This window comes from Pinus tabuliformis, chromosome 5_1, assembly GCF_031772625.1.
Source record: "Pinus tabuliformis cultivar Carrire ecotype Pingquan chromosome 5_1, CPIR1, whole genome shotgun sequence".
In the NCBI taxonomy this organism is placed as follows: Eukaryota; Viridiplantae; Streptophyta; class Pinopsida; order Pinales; family Pinaceae; genus Pinus; species Pinus tabuliformis.
Window position 1 is genome coordinate 787,746,330 of NC_142305.1, and position 22,128 is coordinate 787,768,457.

The 22,128-nt window shown below is 42.6% G+C and overlaps 1 protein-coding gene across 13 annotated transcripts in view; it reads right to left on the bottom strand.

Annotated features, from left to right (window-relative positions):
- Positions 1 to 22,128, bottom strand: part of LOC149167293 (protein ZINC INDUCED FACILITATOR 1-like) — a 639,590-nt gene that overhangs the window by 306,972 nt on the left and 310,490 nt on the right. For all 13 annotated transcript variants that reach the window (XR_016260914.1, XM_089432933.1, XM_089432936.1 and 10 more), the window contains exons 10-11: positions 12,847 to 13,059; positions 12,642 to 12,729 (exon numbers count right to left, since the gene is read on the bottom strand). Coding sequence is in view for 12 of the 13 variants with exons in the window: in XM_089432933.1 (XP_089289059.1) it covers positions 12,642 to 12,729; positions 12,847 to 13,059 (301 nt within the window). In the remaining variant the exon portion in view is untranslated. The remainder of the gene's footprint in view (positions 1 to 12,641; positions 12,730 to 12,846; positions 13,060 to 22,128) is intronic.

Here is a 22,128-nt window from a genome sequence, read left to right on the forward strand (position 1 = left end):
TGGAGAGATCTTTCTTCTTCCACTTTTCCTGCTTTCCCTCAAATGCTAGGGCCACATCCTCCTCCTCGTGCTTGACTTTGATCCCTTTGCTGCTACTACCTGTCTTCAACTGCCATCTAATCTCTTCCTGGCAAAGCGCTGTCCACATCGTGTCCCAAGGTGGGAGAGTCCCTCTGCCCAGGATACTCTGGACAAATACTTCCCAATCTTCTGAGACAACATTCAGGGTTGTCCTCACCATAAGCTTCTGATCCGGTGTCGCTCCTATAGCAATCAACTGGTCTCGGATCTCATTCAGTCCTCCGAGGAAGGTGTCAATCGATTGACCCTTCTTCATCTGATACGATCTCATCTGGTTCTCAAGCAGCATTCTTCTCTACACAAAAGTATGTTGGTACAGGTTCTTGAGAGCCTCCCACATCTCAACTGTCATTTCCTTCTCGGCTATATGTGGTACCACATGATCCTTGACCCCGTTAAGGATAATGCACTTGGCCCTCGCCATTTCCTCTTCGTACTTGTCGTTATCATTGGGGTCGACTGGGATAGCTATAACCTTCAAGGCGAAGTTCTTGACACGATTCCCGTCAAGCACTGATAAGATTCTAGCCTTCTAGACTGCAAAGTTCAATGCTCCGTCCAGTCTATCCTGGTCTCTTACCCCGTGTAGTGCCATGACGCTCCTCTACTTCCCTCCTAAAAGTTCTATGTTCGACTCCTCTGAGTCTCTACTTCCCATCTGGAAGTTCTCTTCTGGACTCCCTCTTAGTCTTGATTTCCCTCCTGGAAATCCTTCTACCGCTTGTAGAGATGCCCCCTACTCTGATCGTCTTGTGCAACTTCACTGCTAATCCAGGTTCCGCGACTAGAAACCCTCGGTAACAACTCCTCTGGCCCTGCTCTATCAGGTATTGTTCTAACTATAGTACCTCACCAGCTCCACTCTGCAATATTTCTGCAGCCTTCTAGACTCCAACAACTGCCTCTCTGTGAACTGCGTCAACCCCTCTCTGCCTCACGCTGGCTCTGCATCACCCCAGATGGGTCTGCGTCAGCCTTGGGATGCCCTGTGTCAACCCTCTGGCCTTCTATGTTAGCAACGCTGGCCTCTCTGAGGCTTTGCGCAGCTCCTGGCTTCTTCTGCGTGGCTCTGGCTGGGTCTACGTCACACTTCTTGGCTTTTGCGCTGCTAGAAACAACTTATGTCACCTCGGGACCACTGTTTTCTGCTACTATTGCTCCGCTCGGCTGATGTCTTTTAGTCCTCCTGTGATCTGCAATCACTCTCTAATACCATGTTGAAGTTTCTAAATTTACTTAGTTAGAAACCCTTCATGCACTTTTTCTGATTTATTCCTACCTACTTGTTATTTTTCCTTAACAAGTTATTTACAAAGTAAACGCTGAAAATAAACACCAGTGCATGCTCAACATATTACAGATCAACAACTAAAAGAAACAAGAACAAACACACCACATGACACCATTATTTTTGGACTAATGTTCCCGAAAAAACCCAATGTGGGAAAATCGGTGCATCTATCTGAGGGTTTTCTTATTAAGCAATATCAGAGTACAATCTAGGTGTCGAAACTGGCCTACCCAACAAAGAATTTCCTTAGCAGTAATACCTCTCGATTTCTAACAAATATATTGGCTGAAACCCCGAATAATCCTTCCGGTAGCTACTCAGCACCAATCTGCCCCAGAAACCCGAGCATCTGCCCAATGTGGACTACGTCAACCTCTCCTAGCCCAGCACTGGCACTGCGTTAGCCTATCTTGGCCTGCGTTAGCCCCAGGAGGCCCTACGTCAGCTCTCTTAGCCTCTGTGTCAGCTACGCTGGCCCCTCTGATGCTCTGCGCAGCACTTAGCTGCTTATGCCTGGCCCTGCATGAGCACTGGCTACTCCTGCGTCTCTCTCTCTAGCTACTCTACTGCTATCCCGACACTATCTCTGCCTCTTTGTCTCTTTATACTCAATGCCCCTTAGCTGCTCTCCCTATCACTGATTCTATCTCTCTTAGCAAACCCCACTCTAGAGGATAGAATGACTGATCACTCTGGTGTATTCTCCAAGTGACCCTCAAGCCTCCTCTTATACTTTTTCTGTTAACATCTCAATGGCCGAGATTAAGTCTTTAATCAATGGCTAAGATTAGATCTGGCTTGATCCATGTCTTTTGGACCACTCTAACATAGATTCATATTAATACACATTAATATTTTATTTTCCTTAAGTTTAGACTTAGCGACTCTATTAAAAATATTAATTATTTTAATATCTCCTGATCTGTTTAGAATCTGCTCAAACCCTTTCTGGGTATTGGAGATCTCATATGCCCCAACCTCTCCACCAAATTTCGTGGCTAGAGCACATTCGATGCTACCCCAAATCAACAAATAATATGCTCAAAACATCGACCAAGAGGTTACCCGGGCAATATGTCTCCAAACACCACCGGGTACCTGTCCAAAATAGTCTTTATGTCTGGGTGTGGTGGCTTGGGATGACCCCTAGCCTTAGAAATCCTCAACTCCATGACCCACTCAATATAACCATGCCTCAGATCAGCGTCCATCCTGTGGGCCAAAATAGTCTGTGGAGGGTAAGAGTGCATACCCCTCAGCAAAACCCATTTTCCATCTGACCTTGTGAACTCCATCTCTAGCTTCCTCCAATCCATAGTGACTTAGCCAAGTGAGTAAAGCCACTGGACACCCATCACCATGTTGGTGTCTGACACATCTACCACAAAAAAGTGGTATGTCACTGAATAGTTCCCTATAGTGATTGTTAAGGCGAGAACATAGCGAGTGCACTGCATGGTTCTATCTCCTGGTGCAAGAACTGAAAATCCCTCAAACTGCTTGGTTGTGATGCCCCTCCTCTGAACCATTTGTGTGTCGATAAAGATCTGAGTAGCCCCATTGTCCACCAATGGTCACTTGGAGGCTTGAGGGTCACTTGGAGAACACACCAGAGTGATCATTCATTCTATTCTCTAAAAAGGGGTTTGCTAAGAGAAATAGAATCAGTAATCGGGAGAGCAATTGAGGGGAATTGAGTACAGAGGGACAGAGAGGCAGAGATAGTGTCGGGATAGTAGCAGAGCAACCAGAAAGAGAGATGCAGGAGCAGCCAGTGCTCACGCAGAGGTAGCTAAGAGTTACATAGAGCACCAGAGGGGCCAGCGTAGCTGATGCAGAGGCTCGGAGAGCTGATGCAGGGCCTCCTGGGGTTGACGCAGGCCAAGATAGGCTGACGCAGTGCCAGTGCTGGGCTAGGGGAGGCTGACGCAGTCTAGATTGGGTAGACGCTCGGGTTTCTAGGGCAGATTGGTGTTGAGTAGCTGCCAGAAAGATTATCCGGGGTTTCAGCCAGTAGATTTGTCGGAAACCGAGAGGTATTATTGCTAAGGAAATTCTCTGATGGGTAGGCCAGTTTCGACACCCAGATTGTACTATGATATTGCTTAATAAGAAAACCCTCAGATAGTTGCACTAATTTTCTCGCATTGGGTTTTTCCGGGGACATTAGTCCAAAAATAATGGTGTCATATGGTGTGTTTGTTCTTGTTTCTTTTAGTTGTTGATCTGTAATATGTTGAGCATGCATTAGTGTTTATTTTCAGTATTTACATTGTAAATAACTTGATAAGGAAAAATAACAAGTAGGTAGGAATAAATCAGATAAAGTGCATGGAGAGTTTCTAAATAAGTAAACTTAGAAACTTCAACATGGTATCAAAGCGTGATTGCAGATCACAGGAGGACTAAGAGACATCCGCTGAGCAAAGCAATAGTAGTAGAAAACAGTTGTCCCAAGGTGATAGAAGTTGTTTCTAGCAACGCAGAAGCCAAGAAGTGTGACGCGGAGCGAGCCAGAGCCACGCAGAGGAAGTCGGGAGCTGTGCAGAGCCTTAAAGAGGCTAGCGTTGCTGATGAGAGGGCCAGAGAGCTAACACAGGGCATCCCAAGGCTGACGCAGACCCATCCAGGGTGACGCAGGGCCAACATGAGGCAGAGAGGGGCTGACGCAGTTCACAAAGTGGCAGTTGCTGGGGTCTAGAAGGTTGCAGGAATATTGCAGAGTGGAGCTGGTGAGGTACTGTAGTCAAAACAGTACTTGACAGAGCAGGGCCAGAGGAATTGTTACCGAGGGTTTCTAGTCGAGGAACCTGGATCAGCAGTGCAGCTGCACAAGATGATCAGAGTAGGGGGCATCTCAACAAGGGGAAGAAGGATTTCCAGGAGGGAAATCAAGACTCAAAGGGAGTCCAGAAGAGAACTTCCAGACGGGAAGTAGAGACTCAGGGGAGTCGAACAGAGAACTTCCAGGGGAGAAGTAGAGGAGCATCATGGCACTACACTAGGTAAGAGACCAGGATAGACTAGACGGAGCATCAAACTTCGTAGTTTGGAAGGCCAAAATCTTATCAATGCTTGACAGGAATCATGTCAAGAACTTCACCTTGAAGGTAATAGCTGTCCCAGTCAACCCCAGTGATAATGATGGGTACGAGGAGGCGCGAGGGCCAAGTGCATTATCCTTGACGGGATCAAGGATCATGTGGTACCACATATAGCCGAAAAGGAAACAACATTTGAGATGTGTAAGGCTCTCAAGAAGCTGTATCAACATACTTCTGTGCAGAGAAGAATGTTGCTCGAGAATCAGATGAGGTTGTATCAGATGAAGAATGGGCAATAGATTGACACCTTCCTCGGAGGACTGAATGAGATCCGAGACCAGTTGACTGCTATAGGAGCGACATCAGATCAGGAGCTGATGGTGAGGACAGCCCTGAATGTTGCCTCAGAAGACTGGAAAGTGTTTGTCCAGAGTATACTGGGCAAAGGGACACTTCCACCATGGGACGAGATGTGGGCAGCTCTTCGCGAGGAAGAGATCAGAGGGCAGTCTAAGATAGGTAGTAGCAGCAAGGGGATCAAAGTCAAGCAAGAGGAGGAAGATGTGACCCTAGCATCTGAGGGAAAGCAGGAAAAGCAGAAGAAGAAAGATCTCTCCAAGATCAAGTGCTTCCACTGTGGGGAGCTGGGTCATTATGTGTCCCAGTGTCCAAGGAAGAAGAGTAAGGGAGAGTCTTCCGAGACTAAGGCAGTGCCAGCACGGGCAGAGAAGGAAGTTTTGACAGACGATGATTGTGCCATGAGTGCACACGCACCACTTGAGCGAAAGTGGGGAGACATCAAGCTGTAGTCAGGAGGACTACAGGCAATTAGGGGCAGGATCCTCAAGGTACCCAGCCTCTTGGATTAGACCTTGCTACATGAGCCCCAAAGAAGAGTATCAGGGATGGCTGAGTGGGTAGAGACGGATGCGAATGGAGTAGCAGAGAGAGCTACAGTGCAGGAGTCCCGACATAGCGCAAGGCTAGCAGGCTGCAGCAGTGCGAGAGGCGCAGGAGTGTTGCACCAATGCAGGATGGCACAGAGAGGTGTGCAACGGTGCGAGCTGCAAGGAGTTGTTGCAGCAGCGCAGAGGTTAGAGAGGGAGCACTTGTCAGCGGCAGAGGGAGCTTCAGCATCAGTGGGTGTCTCTAGCCCAATAGGGAGGTCAGTTGGGAGATCAATTACTTACTTCTCAGTAACTGAGTTGCAGTGCAACAGTGGGCAACACGATGCAACATGATGAGAGGAGGTGCAGTGCGGATGCAGTGCTAGAAGAAAGGACCAGCAGCAACACAGATGCATAGGGAGATGTCGTACAGATGCAGCAGTGGCAGTGGCAGAACCATGGGCAGCAGTACAAGATACAGGAATGCAGAGGATGGTGGGCAGCAGGCCTAGCATCAGCACAGGGACCGATGCCTGATGAACAAGGTGATACTCAGTGAGGAGTATTACTAAAGCACACTCCTCGCTAAGAGGGAGTGTTGATTTGGGGTAGCATCGGATGTGCTCTAGCCACGAAATTTGGTTGAGAGGTTAGGGCACATGAGATCTCTAATACCCAGAAAGGGTTTGGGTAGATTCTAAATAGTTCATGAGATATTAAAATAATTAATATGTTTAATGGAGTCCCTAAGTCTAAACTTAGGGAAAATAAAATATTAATGTGGATTAATATGAAACTATGTTATAATGGTTCAAAAGACATGGATCAAGCCAGATCTAATCTTAACCGTTGATTAGGGACTTAATCTTGGCCGTTGATATGTCAACGAGAAAAGTATAAGAGGAGGCTTGAGAATCACTTGGAGAACACACCAGAGTGATCAGTCATTCTATTCTCTAGAGCGGGGTTTGTTAAAAGAGATAGAATCAATGATCGGGAGAGCAACTGAGGGGCATTGAATACAGAGGGATAGAGAGGCAGAGATAGTGTCAGGATAGCAGCAGAGCAGCCAGAGAGAGAGATAGAGGAGCAGCCAGTGCTCACGCAGGGCCATGCAAATGTAGCTATGTGTTACGCACAACACCAGAGGGGCCAGCGTAGCTGACGTAGAGGCTCAGAGAGCTGATGTAGGGCCTCCTGGAGCTGACACAGGCCAAGATAGGCTGACGCAATGCCAGCGCTGAGCTAGGAGAGGCTGACACAATCCAAATTGGGCAGACGCTGGGGTTTCTGGGGTAGATTGGTGCTCAGTAGCTGCCGGAAGGATTATCTGGTGTTTCAGCCAGTAGATTTGTCAGAAACCGAGAGGTATTACTGCTAAGGAAATTATCTTTTGGGTAGGCTAGTTTTGGCACCCAGATTGTACTCTGATATTGCTTAATAAGAAAATCCTCAGATAGCTGCACTGGTTTTCCCGCATTGGGTTTTTCCGAGGTCACTAGTCCAAAAATAATGGTGTCATATGGTGTGTTTGTTCTTGTTTCTTTTAGTTGCTGATCTGTAATATGTTGAGCATTCACTAGTGTTTATTTTCAGTATTTACATTGTAAATAACTTGTTAAGGAAAAATAACAAGTAGGTAGGAATAAATCAAATAAAGTGCATGGCGGGTTTCTAACTAAGTAAACTTAGACACTTCAACACCCCTCGCAAAGATGCAAGGATCCCTCCTGTTGGTGCAAAACGAGCTCCCCCTGGTAGTGGTCCCCTCTCCACATGTGTTGTGTTGTCATCTCCACCCACTTCCGGCTCTAACTAATCCTCTAAGTCACTATCGGAAAAGACCTCAATGTAATGGGCCTTGCGTGCTGTACATCTATGGCCTAGTGCCCATGGTTCCTAATAGGTGAAACACAACTTCCTCCTCTGGAAGTCCCTCCTGGTATCCTCATCCAGCTACCCTTGCCCTTGGTTGGCTCTCGATGATGGAGCCCTCGTGTCTCTTCCCCTCTACTAGAATCCCTATCTAGGTGGTAACAGTGCTCTAGCCTTGGGTAGGGCATCCTGCAAATCTTGTGCCCTCCCCACTACGTCCTGCAAGGTAATGGGCCTGTTGGACCTCACCAATCCCTTCTATGGCTTTGCTAGCCCCTCTACAAACATGAAGACCCTCCTGGCCTTTGATAGATTTGACAGATCAGGCACCATCACTGACAACCTCAGAAAATCTGAAATGTTGACCTCAACGCTTCCTGTCTGTTTAAGCCTTGTCAACTCCCCAAAATGCTCCTCCAAATCTCTCCTCTTGAAATGCTACAACACCCTTCTAGTGAACTCCTTAGAGATTGCCACTCCGGCATGCCCCATCGTGGTTAGCCCATGGAAACACCAGTCATGGACTTCTCCCTCTAAATGCAAAGTGGCAATTTTAATTGCCTCTCCTTTTGTCATTTGATTGAGCTGGAAATAGACATCCAGCTTCTCCATCCAAGCTTTTGTTGAGCTCTTGGACAACCATCAAAAGTTGGGAGGAAAAATTTGCCCATGGTGCACAGTAGATCAGTGCCATGAGTGTAGCTTCCTCCACCTTGTCCATTTCCCCTGTTATTACCTTTCAGCTAATAAAAGTCCCTAAAGGTAATGACCTCTCTAAATTCAAGCCCGTATGACTGATAATCTATAAAATAATCCCCCATGGGAATCTCCTCTTGCCCTTGCGGACCTCCAGCGCCGGATGCGATAAATGTAGGAATGGTGGACCTAGATGGTGTGATGGAAATGAGGGGTGTGTTGGGGCCATGACCCCCTTGGTGATGTTGATTTGAGGTAGCATCAGATGTGCCATAAGCCTCAAATTTTCCAAAGAGGCTTGGGCACAGGTATTTCAAAGAACCCAGAAAGCGTTTTGGGAAATTCCACCCAGAAGTGATTTTATTAAAATAATTAATATTTTTAATGGGGTTCCTAAGTCTAAACTTAGGAAAATTAAAATATTAATGGGTATTAATCTAATCAGGGGTGAAACTTCTAAAAAATCCATGGATCAAGTCCAAACAATATGAGCCCTTATTATGTTTTAATCTAGGTTGTTGATTGCTCAACAAAAAGATATAAGAAGGGACTTGAGAGTCATTTGGAAGATGCATGAGGCAGATACTCAGTTTCCCAAGAGATATCAATTTTCTCACTGGCCAAAGTTTGGCAAGAGAAAATCAATTTAAAGGGAGAGTTGCAGGTGGAGGAGAGACAGAGAGGGTTCAGCATCAGTCAGGGAGACAAGGACGAAGACGCAAAGCAGCAGAAGGAACAATGCTGGGCAAATTGACGCTGGGAGAGGCAGCGCTGGTCTGAGTGATGCAGGCATTGCGCAGGCCAGAGAAATTGATGTTGGCAAGCTAGAGAGACATAGAGGAATAAGGAACCTCTCTCTCGGGTCAGACACTTGTTTAAGAATGTCTGTAAATATTTCTCAGTTCTATACTGCTAGGTGAAATTTTTACATGTTGATTTTTGCTGAAGAATAATAAAACCCTCATCTGCTGCACTGGTTTTCTTGCATTGGGTTTTTCCAGGGACAATTGTCCAAAATAACTATGTCATTGTGTTTGTATATGTGCTGGAATTTTACTTACATTTAATTTCTGCAATGTTTTAATTGTGAACGCTGCAGTAGAATGTGTTTCGATATTTGTTGTAAGAATACAGTAGATAAATTATCTCTGAAGTAATAAGTATAAGAAGTCATATTAATCACTGTAGTAGGATTTCAATTTTAGAAATTTTCACAGGTGATATGAAATAGCGGAGCCCTCACCAATTTGGAATTCCACTTGAATCCCCTTGAATCCCTTTGCCCCTATTGTTGCTGCAATTTGGTTATCTCAACTCCTCAATACCTTTGGACAAATCTTGCATGGCCTTGAGAAGATTTTGGGCAAACTCCTCCTCTTTACTCCTTTTGTCTCCGAGTTATCCCCCATGGTTGGACTTTCGACCTCTGGCTCAATAACCTCTGGATCTAGGGTGATTTGTAGTTGCCTCTCTCTGCTTCTGGACCTCTTCCTCCTATAAGCTAAGTTTTGTTGGTCTTTTGGTGTCATAGACTGATGCTGCTCCCCACAGGTTGAGCCAAGACTATGAGCCTTATACCACTGTAATATCCCTAAGGAAAATTTATAGTAATAAACAAAGCATGCATAGAGATAAACACACAGAAAAATTGTTGAAACATCAAACACCAAATAGTGCCAAAAACTGTGTTGCTGAGCCATTTTATTGATAAAGCATGAAGTTACAATGGGTTCTTGGAAATTATGCACCTGGGATTTCCCAAGGCAAGCTAGCTAAGCCCAAGTGATGAATGTAAAATTCCCCCAAGCATATTGGATGGTCTTCCTTGGCTCTGCATTGAAATGCCTAGAAATTGAGCTGCTGGTTGTGTAGAATAGCTGCTAGGGCTCCCTCCGGTGCTCAAAAAATTCTAGGAAATTAACTCTAGGCTCTCCACCAAATACCCAGAATAACCCACGAAGGAATTTTGCCAATGATTTACTTTGGAATTTCGGCCCAATTTCCCTCAATAGCACTGCTGCTGGGTAATTCGACCCACCTGTCAATCTTGTTGCAAAAATCCCCCAAAATGGCTGCAATCACTAACAAAACACTTCCCTGGACTCCTCAAGTTTCAGCCCCAGACTCCCTTCTCTCCTCAACCCCAAGTGTGACTCCTCCAAGAACTACATAGTGCCTGCGCTATTGCTACTGGAACCTCTCTAAACTCACACTCTCTGCTCCTGGATCGAATTGGAATGGATGAGACTCCCTCCTTGGGCTGGCACTCGAAGTCCACTGAAGCAACGGTTGAGATTTCCACTCGGAAACACTCTTGTGCTAAACAACACTTGCAGACTTGGCTTCAACCCAAGCGTTCTAGTCTAAGACAATTCTCTAATATTCATGAATGACCAAAATGAGTGCCTCTTCCTCTTTTTGTAAAAGAGCCTCCAAAATGGCCATGTGGGCCCAGCTCGACTTTCCCCCACCAAACTCGCTCCAATGAGTGCGTGTTTCCCTTGTGGGATGCATTTCTTTATTGGTGCTCCCCACATACAACTAGTGGCTCGATTTTCCTCCTCCATACTCTAATGTTTTGGGCTCACTTTAATAAAAATATATGTGGGGCCTCTAAACCCACATTTCCTAAGTCCAAGTGCGAATTTATCCAAAATTGGGCAAAATTGATATTTCCCTTTAGCAATGTTGCTAAGTGGGAATATCACAGGGGATCAAAGTGATAGCCCCCACCTTGAGTCGCTTTCGCACCGTACTTGTACAATCTGAGCGACAACAGGTCTACTTGGGCCTCTTTGTGGTCCCACACCTTCATCATTTCTATTTCACAAGACCACTTTAGAAACCCTCTTCCCTGAAGGATCTTAGGTCTAGATCATCCTATATCAAGGAATATCTCTAATCCCTAGGTCTAGGTTTCCTCTTAAGCCTTTCGCGGAGAGCCCTATACTTTGCTTCTTGAGCAAGTAATTTCTATCATATACGTCTCTCCTATGAATGAGCTCTTGAAATCACTATCTCCCCATAATCGATATACCATTCATAGTGATTTCCCTTATAATAGGACTCCTCCCACCAGTGAAAGTCCGTAGAAAGCAAGGGACATTGACTAAGGTGACAGTGGATCTTTGTCCCATTGTTGCCACTTGGTCTAGTAGTTACTCCTTTAGAACCCCTCTTAGGACCCTTGCTAGATTGAGTGGTAACAAGGACTTTACATTTTTGGGTCTGAGTTTGTGCGGTAACATACCCCACCAAGGTTCAAATCCCCTAGAGACATTCTTTGACCCTCATTAGCCATGAACTTGAATAAGTGAGTTTTTTTTTATAGATGGGGCCGAATGCAAGTTTTGGATGATTTTGGAAAAATATACACCCCTAATAACAACTGCGTAGATGAAGGATAGCTCCTATGAGTTTTAAGATGTATATGTTTGTAATATCCCTTATCAGAGATATCTTTCAAACACAAGCAAACTCCAACCAGAGAAATAACCATAGTGCAACATACAATAATGTATACATGGAATATAAGCAGATACTCGAAAAATGCAAAGAGAAATGCTAAGCCATCTTATTATATTGAGTAATGGAAAGTACAAGAGGTGATCAGAAAGATAGCACCTCGACTTGCACAAGGCAAGTGAAGCAATACACTCAGAATGGTAAGGAAATGGCCTTTCTCTAAACTGTGTCCAAGCTGCCGGAGAACTGCTGTGCTGTTGCTACTGTTGGAATCAAGTGAGGATTTGGGGCTGTTCCCCTCCTCAGAAAATGCTGAAACTCTGGAATCAACCTCTGCTCAATAAACCCAGAAAGGCCCAGAAAGCTTTTCTAAAATAGCTTACCCCTGAAAATCACCCCCTTGAGGATCTATGCTATCCCTCAAGGCTCTGTGCTGCTCCTGAAGAGAATCCTCCAAAAAACTACCCGAAACTCTGCCAAAATCCTCCAATATGCAAGGGCTGATCCCCTGCTCAATCTCCAAGCTCAAATCCTCCACAAAAACCCAATCCGAAGCTCCTACCAAAAGGGACTGCGTCCTCCCCTCTCAAGACTGCACAGTTATCAAAATGCTCAGTTCCTCCTCAACTCCAAAAATTGCTCCTCCTGCAAAATACTGCTAAAACTACCTTGCCTGAGCAGGCACTCGAAGTCCCCCGGGGCTAAGGGTGAGATCTCCAAAAGGAGACACTCAATGCACTAAACAGTGCTGCAGACAGGCTAAATAGCCAGCGTGCTCTAAGTCGAAGTGACTAGCTCAAATGCAACATAATTGAATGATCAAAATGAGGAGGCTCCTCTCTCCTTTATAGCATTGGCCTCTCTCAAAACCCTAAGGCCACCTCCTCCAACGTAGCCTCTCTCTTGCCACGTGTTCTTTCTCATCTGCGTAGTCCCTCCAAGTGTCTACGTGGGCCCCTTCTCTACGTGGTCCTTGGGCCCCCTTGGCTCCCCTTTTAAGTTACAACGTTGTGCTACTAGAGAGTGACTTTATTCATAAAGTGAGTTATGTCCCCATTTCCTCACTTTTTTATTTATTAATAACTATAGAAGGAAAAATTGAGCAAAATCAAATATTCCAATTAGCCATGGCTAATTAGGAATATTACAATGTTTCATCATAATATCCTAGATTGGATGGTGTCATTTGCATGTGTTGATTGAAAGAATACATCAAAAATTAAATAAATAAATGTTCAAATTGGAGCAAAATTAATAAACATGTTTACCTCTAAACTAGACCAATAACAATTCATATATTACCTGTGATTGTTAGAACTAAACCGACATCATTAGTGCTAAAACCCAATCCTCTATATGCTTTTCCACTCTCAGCCCAAAGAGGAAATATCTAGACATGTAAAAAATTACTCAAGTTAGTTAGTTTATCATTAATCAACTATTAATAGAAACTAAAAAATAAAATTATTTAATGTGAACTCTCAAAAAATACATTTGCAATCCTTACCTCTGAATATGCTGTAGTATGAAGAGCATAAACACAACTTATAATGATTGAAGACATTACTGGCCAATTTTTTATAAGTGACTTTCTGTGCACATTTTGTCCTTTTATATTTCCTCTATTTTGTTCCTGAATAGGAATGTCTTCTGAATGAATCTCTAACTCATCATCGAGTCCTTTTTCCTCACATTCTAAATAGTGGCTATGAAGCGTCTCCTATAGAATTATTTCACACAAAAATATTAAATTTGATTTATCATAGGAATATTGCATTAAAACAATTCACAAAACAATGTAATGAAAATAATACACAATAATGCATGATAACACTGCATACACACAACGTACACCAAATATTGACATGGAAGGCAACCACTAAAGTATTATTATGATGAGTTAAAATAACTTGTTAGATATTGATGTGAACTCCAATAACCTGAATAAATCTCAATACAATAATCACAAGCCAATGTATGGAATAGTGACTATATTGACTTCTTATATAACCCATGTTTCCCTCATTTCCCAAGTAAACAAACTTCTAGGCCACCTTGTTACCCCTAATATTGCATGAGGAGACTGTGATGTTATTTTTAGGGTTCCAATACAAGCACTAGTAGTCCAGTGGCATGATTTTATAGTTGGTACTTAGTATGAGTACTTTCGATCTATCATTCAAAGAATTTTTTCGAGGATATTTTTCACAATTTTCACAATATGATCTCTCTTTACATAGTGAATATGCCATTGTTTTGATGGTTCCTTGATGTATATTAGCATGTTAGTCAATATTTTGCACATGGTTAAGGTGGTTGTCGCCTATGGATTATGAATGATGATATTGTACCCCATGAATGAGAGCACTGTAGTGCTTACGGTGTCTATCATGATCTTATGATGACATTTCATGCATTAGATAGTGTTATATCTTATGTTCTTGTTCGCACATGATGATATTTCTTTTTATACTGGTCATGGTGATACCTCGTTAGAAAGGTCTCTCCAAGTACTATAAGATTTGTGGCAGGCCCCGGCCTATCGCTATGGGCCTACTATGAACCTCAAAATAACACCGTTTAGAGGGTCAAAACAACTCCAGAAGTTCATGACCCGAAAAACTGCTAAAAATAGTAAATTGTGCTATAATCAAAGAAACTGATGAAACCGACTTGGGGTCCAAGTGGAATAAGTGGGTGGCCACCAATATCCACCTGGATCAATTGATATGTGAGTTGTTAGATGGATTCGTCTGGGAGATTGGTGTGCAAAATGTGGTCCAAGTCATAACAGATAATGCAACTAATTATGTGTCTGCCAGTAGGATGATTTTGGAGAACCACTGCATATTGTTCTGGACTCCATCTACAGCACATTGTATCGATTTGTTACTTAAGGATATGGGGAAACTCTCCTTCATCAAGGAGATGATTGATATGGCTAGGAGCGACCCCAAGGAGATGATTGATATGATTGATAGTGTGAGGTATTTCTCACTAATTCTCTGCCAGTCAGATTCTCTGTATCAGATAGCCAGTAAGGCATCCAAAGATTGTATTCAGAAACTACTGCATAATAATACAAACTCTCAACTATTGGACCGATTTTCCCGCATTGGGTTTTTCCGGGGACATTTGTCCAAAAGCAATTGGGTAACTTGTGTGTGCTATTTCTTTCTTGCTCAGTTCTTGTTTCCGCATATTATTTAATTTGTGAAGGGTGAAGTTGTATTTATCTCGATGTTTACCATATAACACTATAAACAACTTGTGAGAGAATTAGCAAGTAGGAGAAATAACATCAGATTATTGCAGTAGGGATTCGGGGTCATCGAATTATCACAAAAATTCCACCTGGAAGTGTCTCAATTAGATTATTAGCTTATTTTTAAATATTTCCTAAGTTTAAACTTAGGAAAAGGGGTTAATTAATTAGTATTAATTGAGAAAGGTGTGAATTATTTAGAAACTCACACAGATCGACTAGGAAATAATCTCAGCCCTTGATTAAGTCTTAATCTTGGTTGTTGGAGTCCCAATAGAAGATTATAAGTAGAAGTCGATGGGTAGATAGAAAACACACAAAGAGATTGATTTCCTTGGAGAGTTTGATATTCCAGAGAGCAGCATTTAGCTGCCAGAAGAGTTCGAGCTTCAAAAGGGAAGCAGAGACAGAGGAGTAGGACAATGAGGTCAGAGGAAGATTTTCTAGATTTGATGAGTACATTACAGAGAGGCCCGTTGCGCACATTTTGTCAAAGTTCCAAGGAAGCAGTGGTGCCAAATTTTTTCAAAAGTTCCAAATCACCATCCAGCAGCTTTTTGAGACATTGTAAACCCATTATGCAAATTTGTAATGTAAATGATGCTAATAAGGTTGTGTATGTGTTTAGCAACCTAGGTAAGCCTATTATTTTGGCAATAAATTTCATCCTAGGAGTTTTTTCGTCTCACTGATTATTTGTGTTTCTAAACACATGATCGACAAAGTTTTTCCCTCCAACATCGCCCCAAAACTAGGGTGGAATTTATTGTCAAAGTCTTAGGTGAGTCCTAGTGTTTTAATCGAGTCTTCTATAAAAGTGATTTGGGAATAATATAAGTTATTTGGCTAAATTATTTTATTATAAGTCACTTGGTCTACTAGATCATATTGTGTCGCAGAACTGGATAAGTTTTATGAGGGATCGTAACGAATGGGAATTCCCCCTTTGAAGGTTGAATTTGTAAAATCTTATATAAAAAATATTTTAGTGCATAGTCCCTCATACTTAGATACCATGGCTAAAATATTTGAAGGTGGAAAAATAATTAATCCCGTCATGAGTCAATTAATTTTCTCGCAAAAATAAAATTAAATCCTAAGCTAGAAAATTAATTAATTTAGAGTCAAAATTAAAATGTTAGATAAATTAATTTCTCCAAGTGGAAAAATCCGTGGGTCTTAAAGAAATTACTTTTCGAAAGTCCCCCACCAAGGGAATATTGGAAATTTCAAGAAAAAATGGACCCTTGAACCTTGGTGGTTGAGTGAAATTCAAATTTTTTTAAAAATTTGCTCAAAATAATTATTTTTGAGTTAATAAAAATTGGTTTTGATCAGTGTTGCAGGAACCGCCGTCCCCCCAAGGATCCAAAGGCAGATCCGCGTCCCATATGGATCTGCCACCGATCCTTCGGCAGAACCGTGGATCATCTTTTTTTTGGCGGTTCCTACAAAAATGGATTCGTGGGGCCCCAATCCGCGACTCCTATTGCCCGATCCACAATTCCTATTTCCCGATCCGTGGATCCAGAAAGGATCAGGTGCGGATCTGTGGAGGTTAGGGCATGTATCCACCGTCGATTACGAGTGGATCCAAGTGAAGGTAGACGGTTCCGCGGGGATTTTTTTGTTTTTGGAAATTTCGAACTGTTCTGTGAGTAACTACACTTTCTGAATACTCCCAAGGCGCTCCCTAATGGTAATGTTAAATTCTTAAAGTAAAAGTGACATTCTCCTTTATGTTTCATTTCCATCCTTTTACTTAAACTTTTAACATTACCATGAAACGACTCAGGATGTTTGAGAGTGGTTCCAACCTCATCGGACTTCATATGGAGAAAATAGAATTTCATATCCCATTCAAAATTCAGTAGACTTAACAGTTTTCAAGATCAATGGGATTGTGGCGTTTCATTGGATTATATCATGTATGAAGGCATATGATTGGCATTTAATCAAGAGCAACAAGACCTATATGTACCCCCCCCCCTAGTGTTGGTGTTATTGATTGTTGAACTCCTTTGTCATGGCCTTAGAAATTATGTACCCTTCACTCAAGTCAAAATCATTGATTAGGCATGTTAAGCTTTCTCTACCATATTATAAGGCTTGGATTAAGTTGTTTGATCAAAATTAGGCAATGTCGACTAAAATCCCTATAGAATTGAAGTAGAGGCAAAGGCTAGACAAGAGAAGAGGAATCTAGATTGTAGATGGTTGATGCTGGAATGATTAATCATTGATGTACAATGGATGCCATATCTATCTTGATTTATGTAAAAATATGCATGTTTTCATGTCTTCTACAACTAATTTGGTATTTTGGATGTTCTTTTAATATAAATGCAAATATATGTATATATATATATACAGTAGAAACTTCGCTTCCTAGATTTTTGGAAAATGACGCTTCCACGTCCCCACTTCCAAAAAAGGTCCCTGTTTCGTCCCCGATTCGTGCAACATTGGTTTTTATGAGAAATACGAAAATTCCTTAAAAATAATTATTTTCGATGGTAGAGATTAAAAGATTATAAAAAATTTATCAATGGTCGAGATTATTTTGACAGATATCAAACCAACCACGGGGGCTTCACTGGGGGAACAATACCATACCATGTGTGTTCATATTGGGGGATATATATTAAGGAAAAAATGGCATAATATATTGGGGGATATATAGGGGGTAAAGGGTTTTTATATTGGTAGGTATAAAAAATGGAGCTCAAAGTCAATGAAAAAATATAAAGGGGTATAAAAATTGTTAATGAAAAAATGGATACCCACAATATCTAGTGGAAGTAGGGGTTTTTTAAATTGGGAAGGCGTATTGGGTTTGTATTGGTAGGGGGTTAAATAATGTGATTGTTAGGGGTATTTTCCAATATGTAGTCAAATTAGGGGTATTGTTTAATATGCCACGAATGCACGTGATAGGTCAGAGGTTCATTGAGTGAAGCCCCCGTGAAACCAACTAGCCATTATTTTCCACTTGGAAGAATCTCTCTATAAATAGAGGGCATTTTTCCTCTATTGAGGATTTGGATCTTGAGCTCTGGTCTGATGTAACTTTGTAAATGCTGGTGTAAAGCCATTGTCCCACTGGGGACATTTTGATCATCATAATAAAAGACTTTCGAGTGCAATTCATGGTGTCTTTGTCTCACTGATTTGTGATATGTGCATTCCTATATTGTGCTTCAAATATTAATTAAATCATTATTTCATTGTAGATAATAGGAACATTCTATTGATAAGTTTTAGGCTTATCTTAGGTGATCCAATTCATTGTATGTTCTAACAGTTTCTACTTGAGAAAATATATAGAGTTTGCATGTTCCCCAGCCCTTGGGCTCCAAGTTCACAAACTATAGGCACAAACTGAATATGTTTGGATTCTAAATATTTTATGTGTTTTTCTAACTTCACTAAGGCTATGGTTTAACATTTATTTTTCGAAATACATTAAGCCATTGTCAAGGTTTATAAAAAATTCTATCTTTTCAAAATCTTTCTAAGCATTGTACACTTGTATATTTTGTATAATAATTTTTTTTGTAAATAATTTTATTTTTTAACCCTTGTTTTTGTTGAAGGAAATGTAACTAGGTTCGGTCTTCATAAATGTACTTTTGATATTTGTATTTATTCAAAAAAAGAAATATTATTTTTATAATATATGTCAATGAATTTCTTGCTCATTGAGGTAGGTCTAGCACATGTTAAAATGCTATAGGTGAGTCAAATAGTCAAAATAAAATGTTGAAGACCTTAAGGGCATGTTACACCATGTATGTTTATGTATTAGAGTCAAGAGAATACCTCCAAGCAAATTCAGCAAGTCTCCTCCATGCAACGACACCTACAAAAGAAGCAATCCGAATTATAAATGTCAAGTCGGTCTGCAGTCTTCTAGTCGGCCTAAAAGGAGGGACAATCCTCTATATATAGAGGTTGTCCACTCCATTATAACATCAAGCATTCTCTCTGAAATCAGCAAAGTAAGGAGGCAAGAAAAGGGTGAAAAAAGGATGAATAAGAGGTCTCCAAGTGCAGCGAGGAAGGTGAAGCCTAGACCAAAGTCAAGAGGATTGTTTTCTAGGGTAGAAAACAGTCACACATGCGAGAAACAGAAGCATCCCTATAGGCATAACCGCAGCAACATAACAGCCTTATATCTATCTTTGTTTGGGCTAGAACATAGGCCTAAAAGGGCCTCCCACTCAAGCGAAGAAGCAAGGAAGAAGAGCGAAGGTAATAGGGTTGTTCTAAAGCCTATTACAGTCACATGTGTGAAGAGAAGGAGGCTATCTCTGCTGTTATAACAGCCCTCCCATTACATCCATACAAATTCTTTGATTGGTGAAGAGAAGGAAGGGATCATCATAAGGAAAGGGTCTCATCAAAGGTATCTCTTCTAGAGCAAGTGCAACAAGATCTAATAACAGTTGGAAGGGGGGCGTGTGAAAATTTATGATTCTACACATCAAAAATCCTACTACAATCATTGGTTTACCATCTCCTACATGTTATTACATTCAACAAGTTATTTAATTTATAAACAGTGATGAAAAACACTACTACAGACTACACTGACATACAGATCATAAACTGAAAATATATGAGACAAACACACAAGGGACACCATTATTTTTGGACAACACATCCCCGAAAAAAACCCAATGCGGGAAAACCGGTGCAACATATAGAAGGTTTGTATTATTAAGAAAGTAGATTCTGAGTACAACAGGTTGCCTCTCACACTAGCTAACCTTTCAGAGAAACTTTGGCAGCAAGAAATACATGCGAGGGTTTACCTCGTTCTCCAAGTCACAACTGATCCACTGAGTGGCCTGACTCCGGCAAGCACTGCGAAAATCCCAGTGCAATCTCTACTTGGGCCAGCATCTTGCCTCTGGGAGACTGTGTCACTCCTTCTGCTGGATTGATTTGCTAGAGGAAGACTGTTGTTCAGCCTGCCCAGCTCAGAACCTCGCTTCTCTGGAAAAATCTCAAACTTCTGACGATTATCTTGCATTGCCACTGCAAGAGCCCCTCTCGGCCTGCGTCAGCACCGCGTGAGCCCCTTCCTGGGCTGCGTAGGCCTTTGCGCTGCCTCTCTGATCCTACTGCTGCCTCTCTGCCACGTACTCTTTGGCTCGGAACTCCTTTCCGATCCAAATCTTTGCTTCTACCCCTCTCTCTGCAACTTAGATTACCTATTCGATTTTCTCAACAAACCTCGCCCTAGAAAAATCGAACTGACTGATCACTTGGTGCATCTCCAACTGACCCTCAAGTCTCCTCTTATACTTTTCCTGTTGATTAATTAACGGCCGAGATTAAGTCCCCAATCAACGGCTGAGATTAAAACAGACTTGATCCTCGCCTTTTAGAAGCTTCTCACCCATATTTTTATTAATACCCATTAATATTTTTACTTTCTTAAGTTTAGACTTAGGAACCCATTAAAATATTAATTATTTTAATAATGCACAATCCATGTGGAATTTCTCCAAATGATTTCTGGGTCTTGGAGATATTATGTATTCTAGCCCCTCCATAAAACTTTGGAGCTAGAGCACATCTGATGCTACCCCAAAATCAACACTCCCTCTTAGCGAGGAATGTACTCTAGAATACTTCCAATAGAAGCATCACACTGTTCAGCGCGCGAGGTGAGATATTATGTATTCTAGCCCCTCCACAAAATTTTGGAGCTAGAGAACATCCGATGCTACCCCAAAATCAACACTCCCTCTTAGCGAGGAATGTACTCTAGCAATACTTCCAATAGAAGCATCACACTATTCAGCCCGCCCGACTTAGAACCTCGCTTCTCCGGCAAAATCTCAAATTTCTGACGATTATCCTGCACTGCCACTGCAAGAGCCCCTCTCGGCCTGCGTCAGCACCGAGTGAGCCCCTTCCTGGGCTGTGTAGGCCTCTGCACTGCCTCTCAGCGATGTACTCTTTGGGTCAGAACTCCTTTCCAATCCAAGTCTCTTGACACGATTCCTGTCTAGAACAGATAGGATTTTGGCCTTCCAGACTACGAAGTTTGAGGCTTCGTCCAGTCTTTCCTGGTCTCTTACCCTATTCACTGCCATCTCGCTGCTCCTCTACTTCCCTCCTGGAAGTTCTTGGTGTGACTCCCTCTGAGCCTCGATTTCCCTCCTGGAAACCCTTCTGCCAATGTCGAGATGCCCCCACTCCGATCGCTAGTGTAGCTGCACCACTGATTCAGATTTCTCGGCTAGAAATCCTCGGTAGCAACTCCCTCCTCCTTGGCCTTGCCCTATTAGGTACTATTCTAACTACAGTACCCCACCAACTCCACTCTGCAACTTACCCACAGCCTCCTAAACCCCAACAAACTGAAGGTTAGAGCTCCTAGGCTCTGCGCAATCCCGGCACCGGCAAATCAGCCTCCTCAGCCAACTGCGTCAGCCCTCCTGGCTTCTGCATGAGCCTGTTGCCTGCCTTTGCCTCCCTCAGCGTATGCATTGCCTCTTCTTGGCTCGAACTTGATGACGCAGGCACTGCGTCACCCCTTCCTTGCTGCTTCTCTGCTAGGAACGACTTTTGTCACTCGAGACAACTATTTTCTATTGTTGGTGCTCTACTCGGCTAATGTCCTCAATTCTCCTATGATCTACAACCACGCTCTGATACAATGTTGAAATTTCCAAGTCTAAGCCGTTAGAAACCCTTCATGTACTTTAATGATTTATTCCTACCTACTTGTTCTGTTAATTAACAAGTTATTTACCATTTAAATACTGGAAATAAATACAAGTACATGCTCAACACATTACAGATCATCAACTGAAGGAAACAGAAACAAGCACACAAGTGACACCGTTGTTTTTGGACTAATGTCCCCAGAAAAACCCAATGTGGAAAAATCGGTGCAGCTATCTGAGGGTTTGATTTATTAAGCAATTTCAGAATACAATCTGGGTGCCAAATCCGGCTCACCCAATAGAGAAAAATCTCGGCAGTAGTACCTCTCTACTCGGAAGAAAATATTCCAGCTGAAACCCCGGATAAACACTCCGACAGCTCCGTAGCTCCAATCTGCCCCACGAAACCCTAACGTCAGCCTTTAGGGACTGTGTCAGCCTCTCTCTAGCCCAGTGTCACTCTGGCTTAGCCTGTGTCCGCCTCTGGAGGCACTGCATCAATCCTCTGGCCCTCTACGTCACCCACGCTAGCCCTCTAGGCACTGCGCAGCTCCTGGCTGCCTCTGCGTGAGCCTTGGCTGCGTTTGTGTGAACCCTTGGCTGCTTCTGTGTCCCTTTCTCTGACTACTGCAGTGATCCTCCTGGTGCTATCTCTGCCTCTCTGCTTTTGTATTCACTGCCCCTCAACTGCAACTCTGATCATTCTCTCAACTTTCTCAGCAAACCCAGCCCCAGAAAGTCGAAATCTTGATCTCTTGGTGTGTTCTCCAAGTGCCTCTCAAGCCTCCTCTTATACTTTTCTCGTTGACAAATCAACAGCCGAGATTAAGTCCCTAAT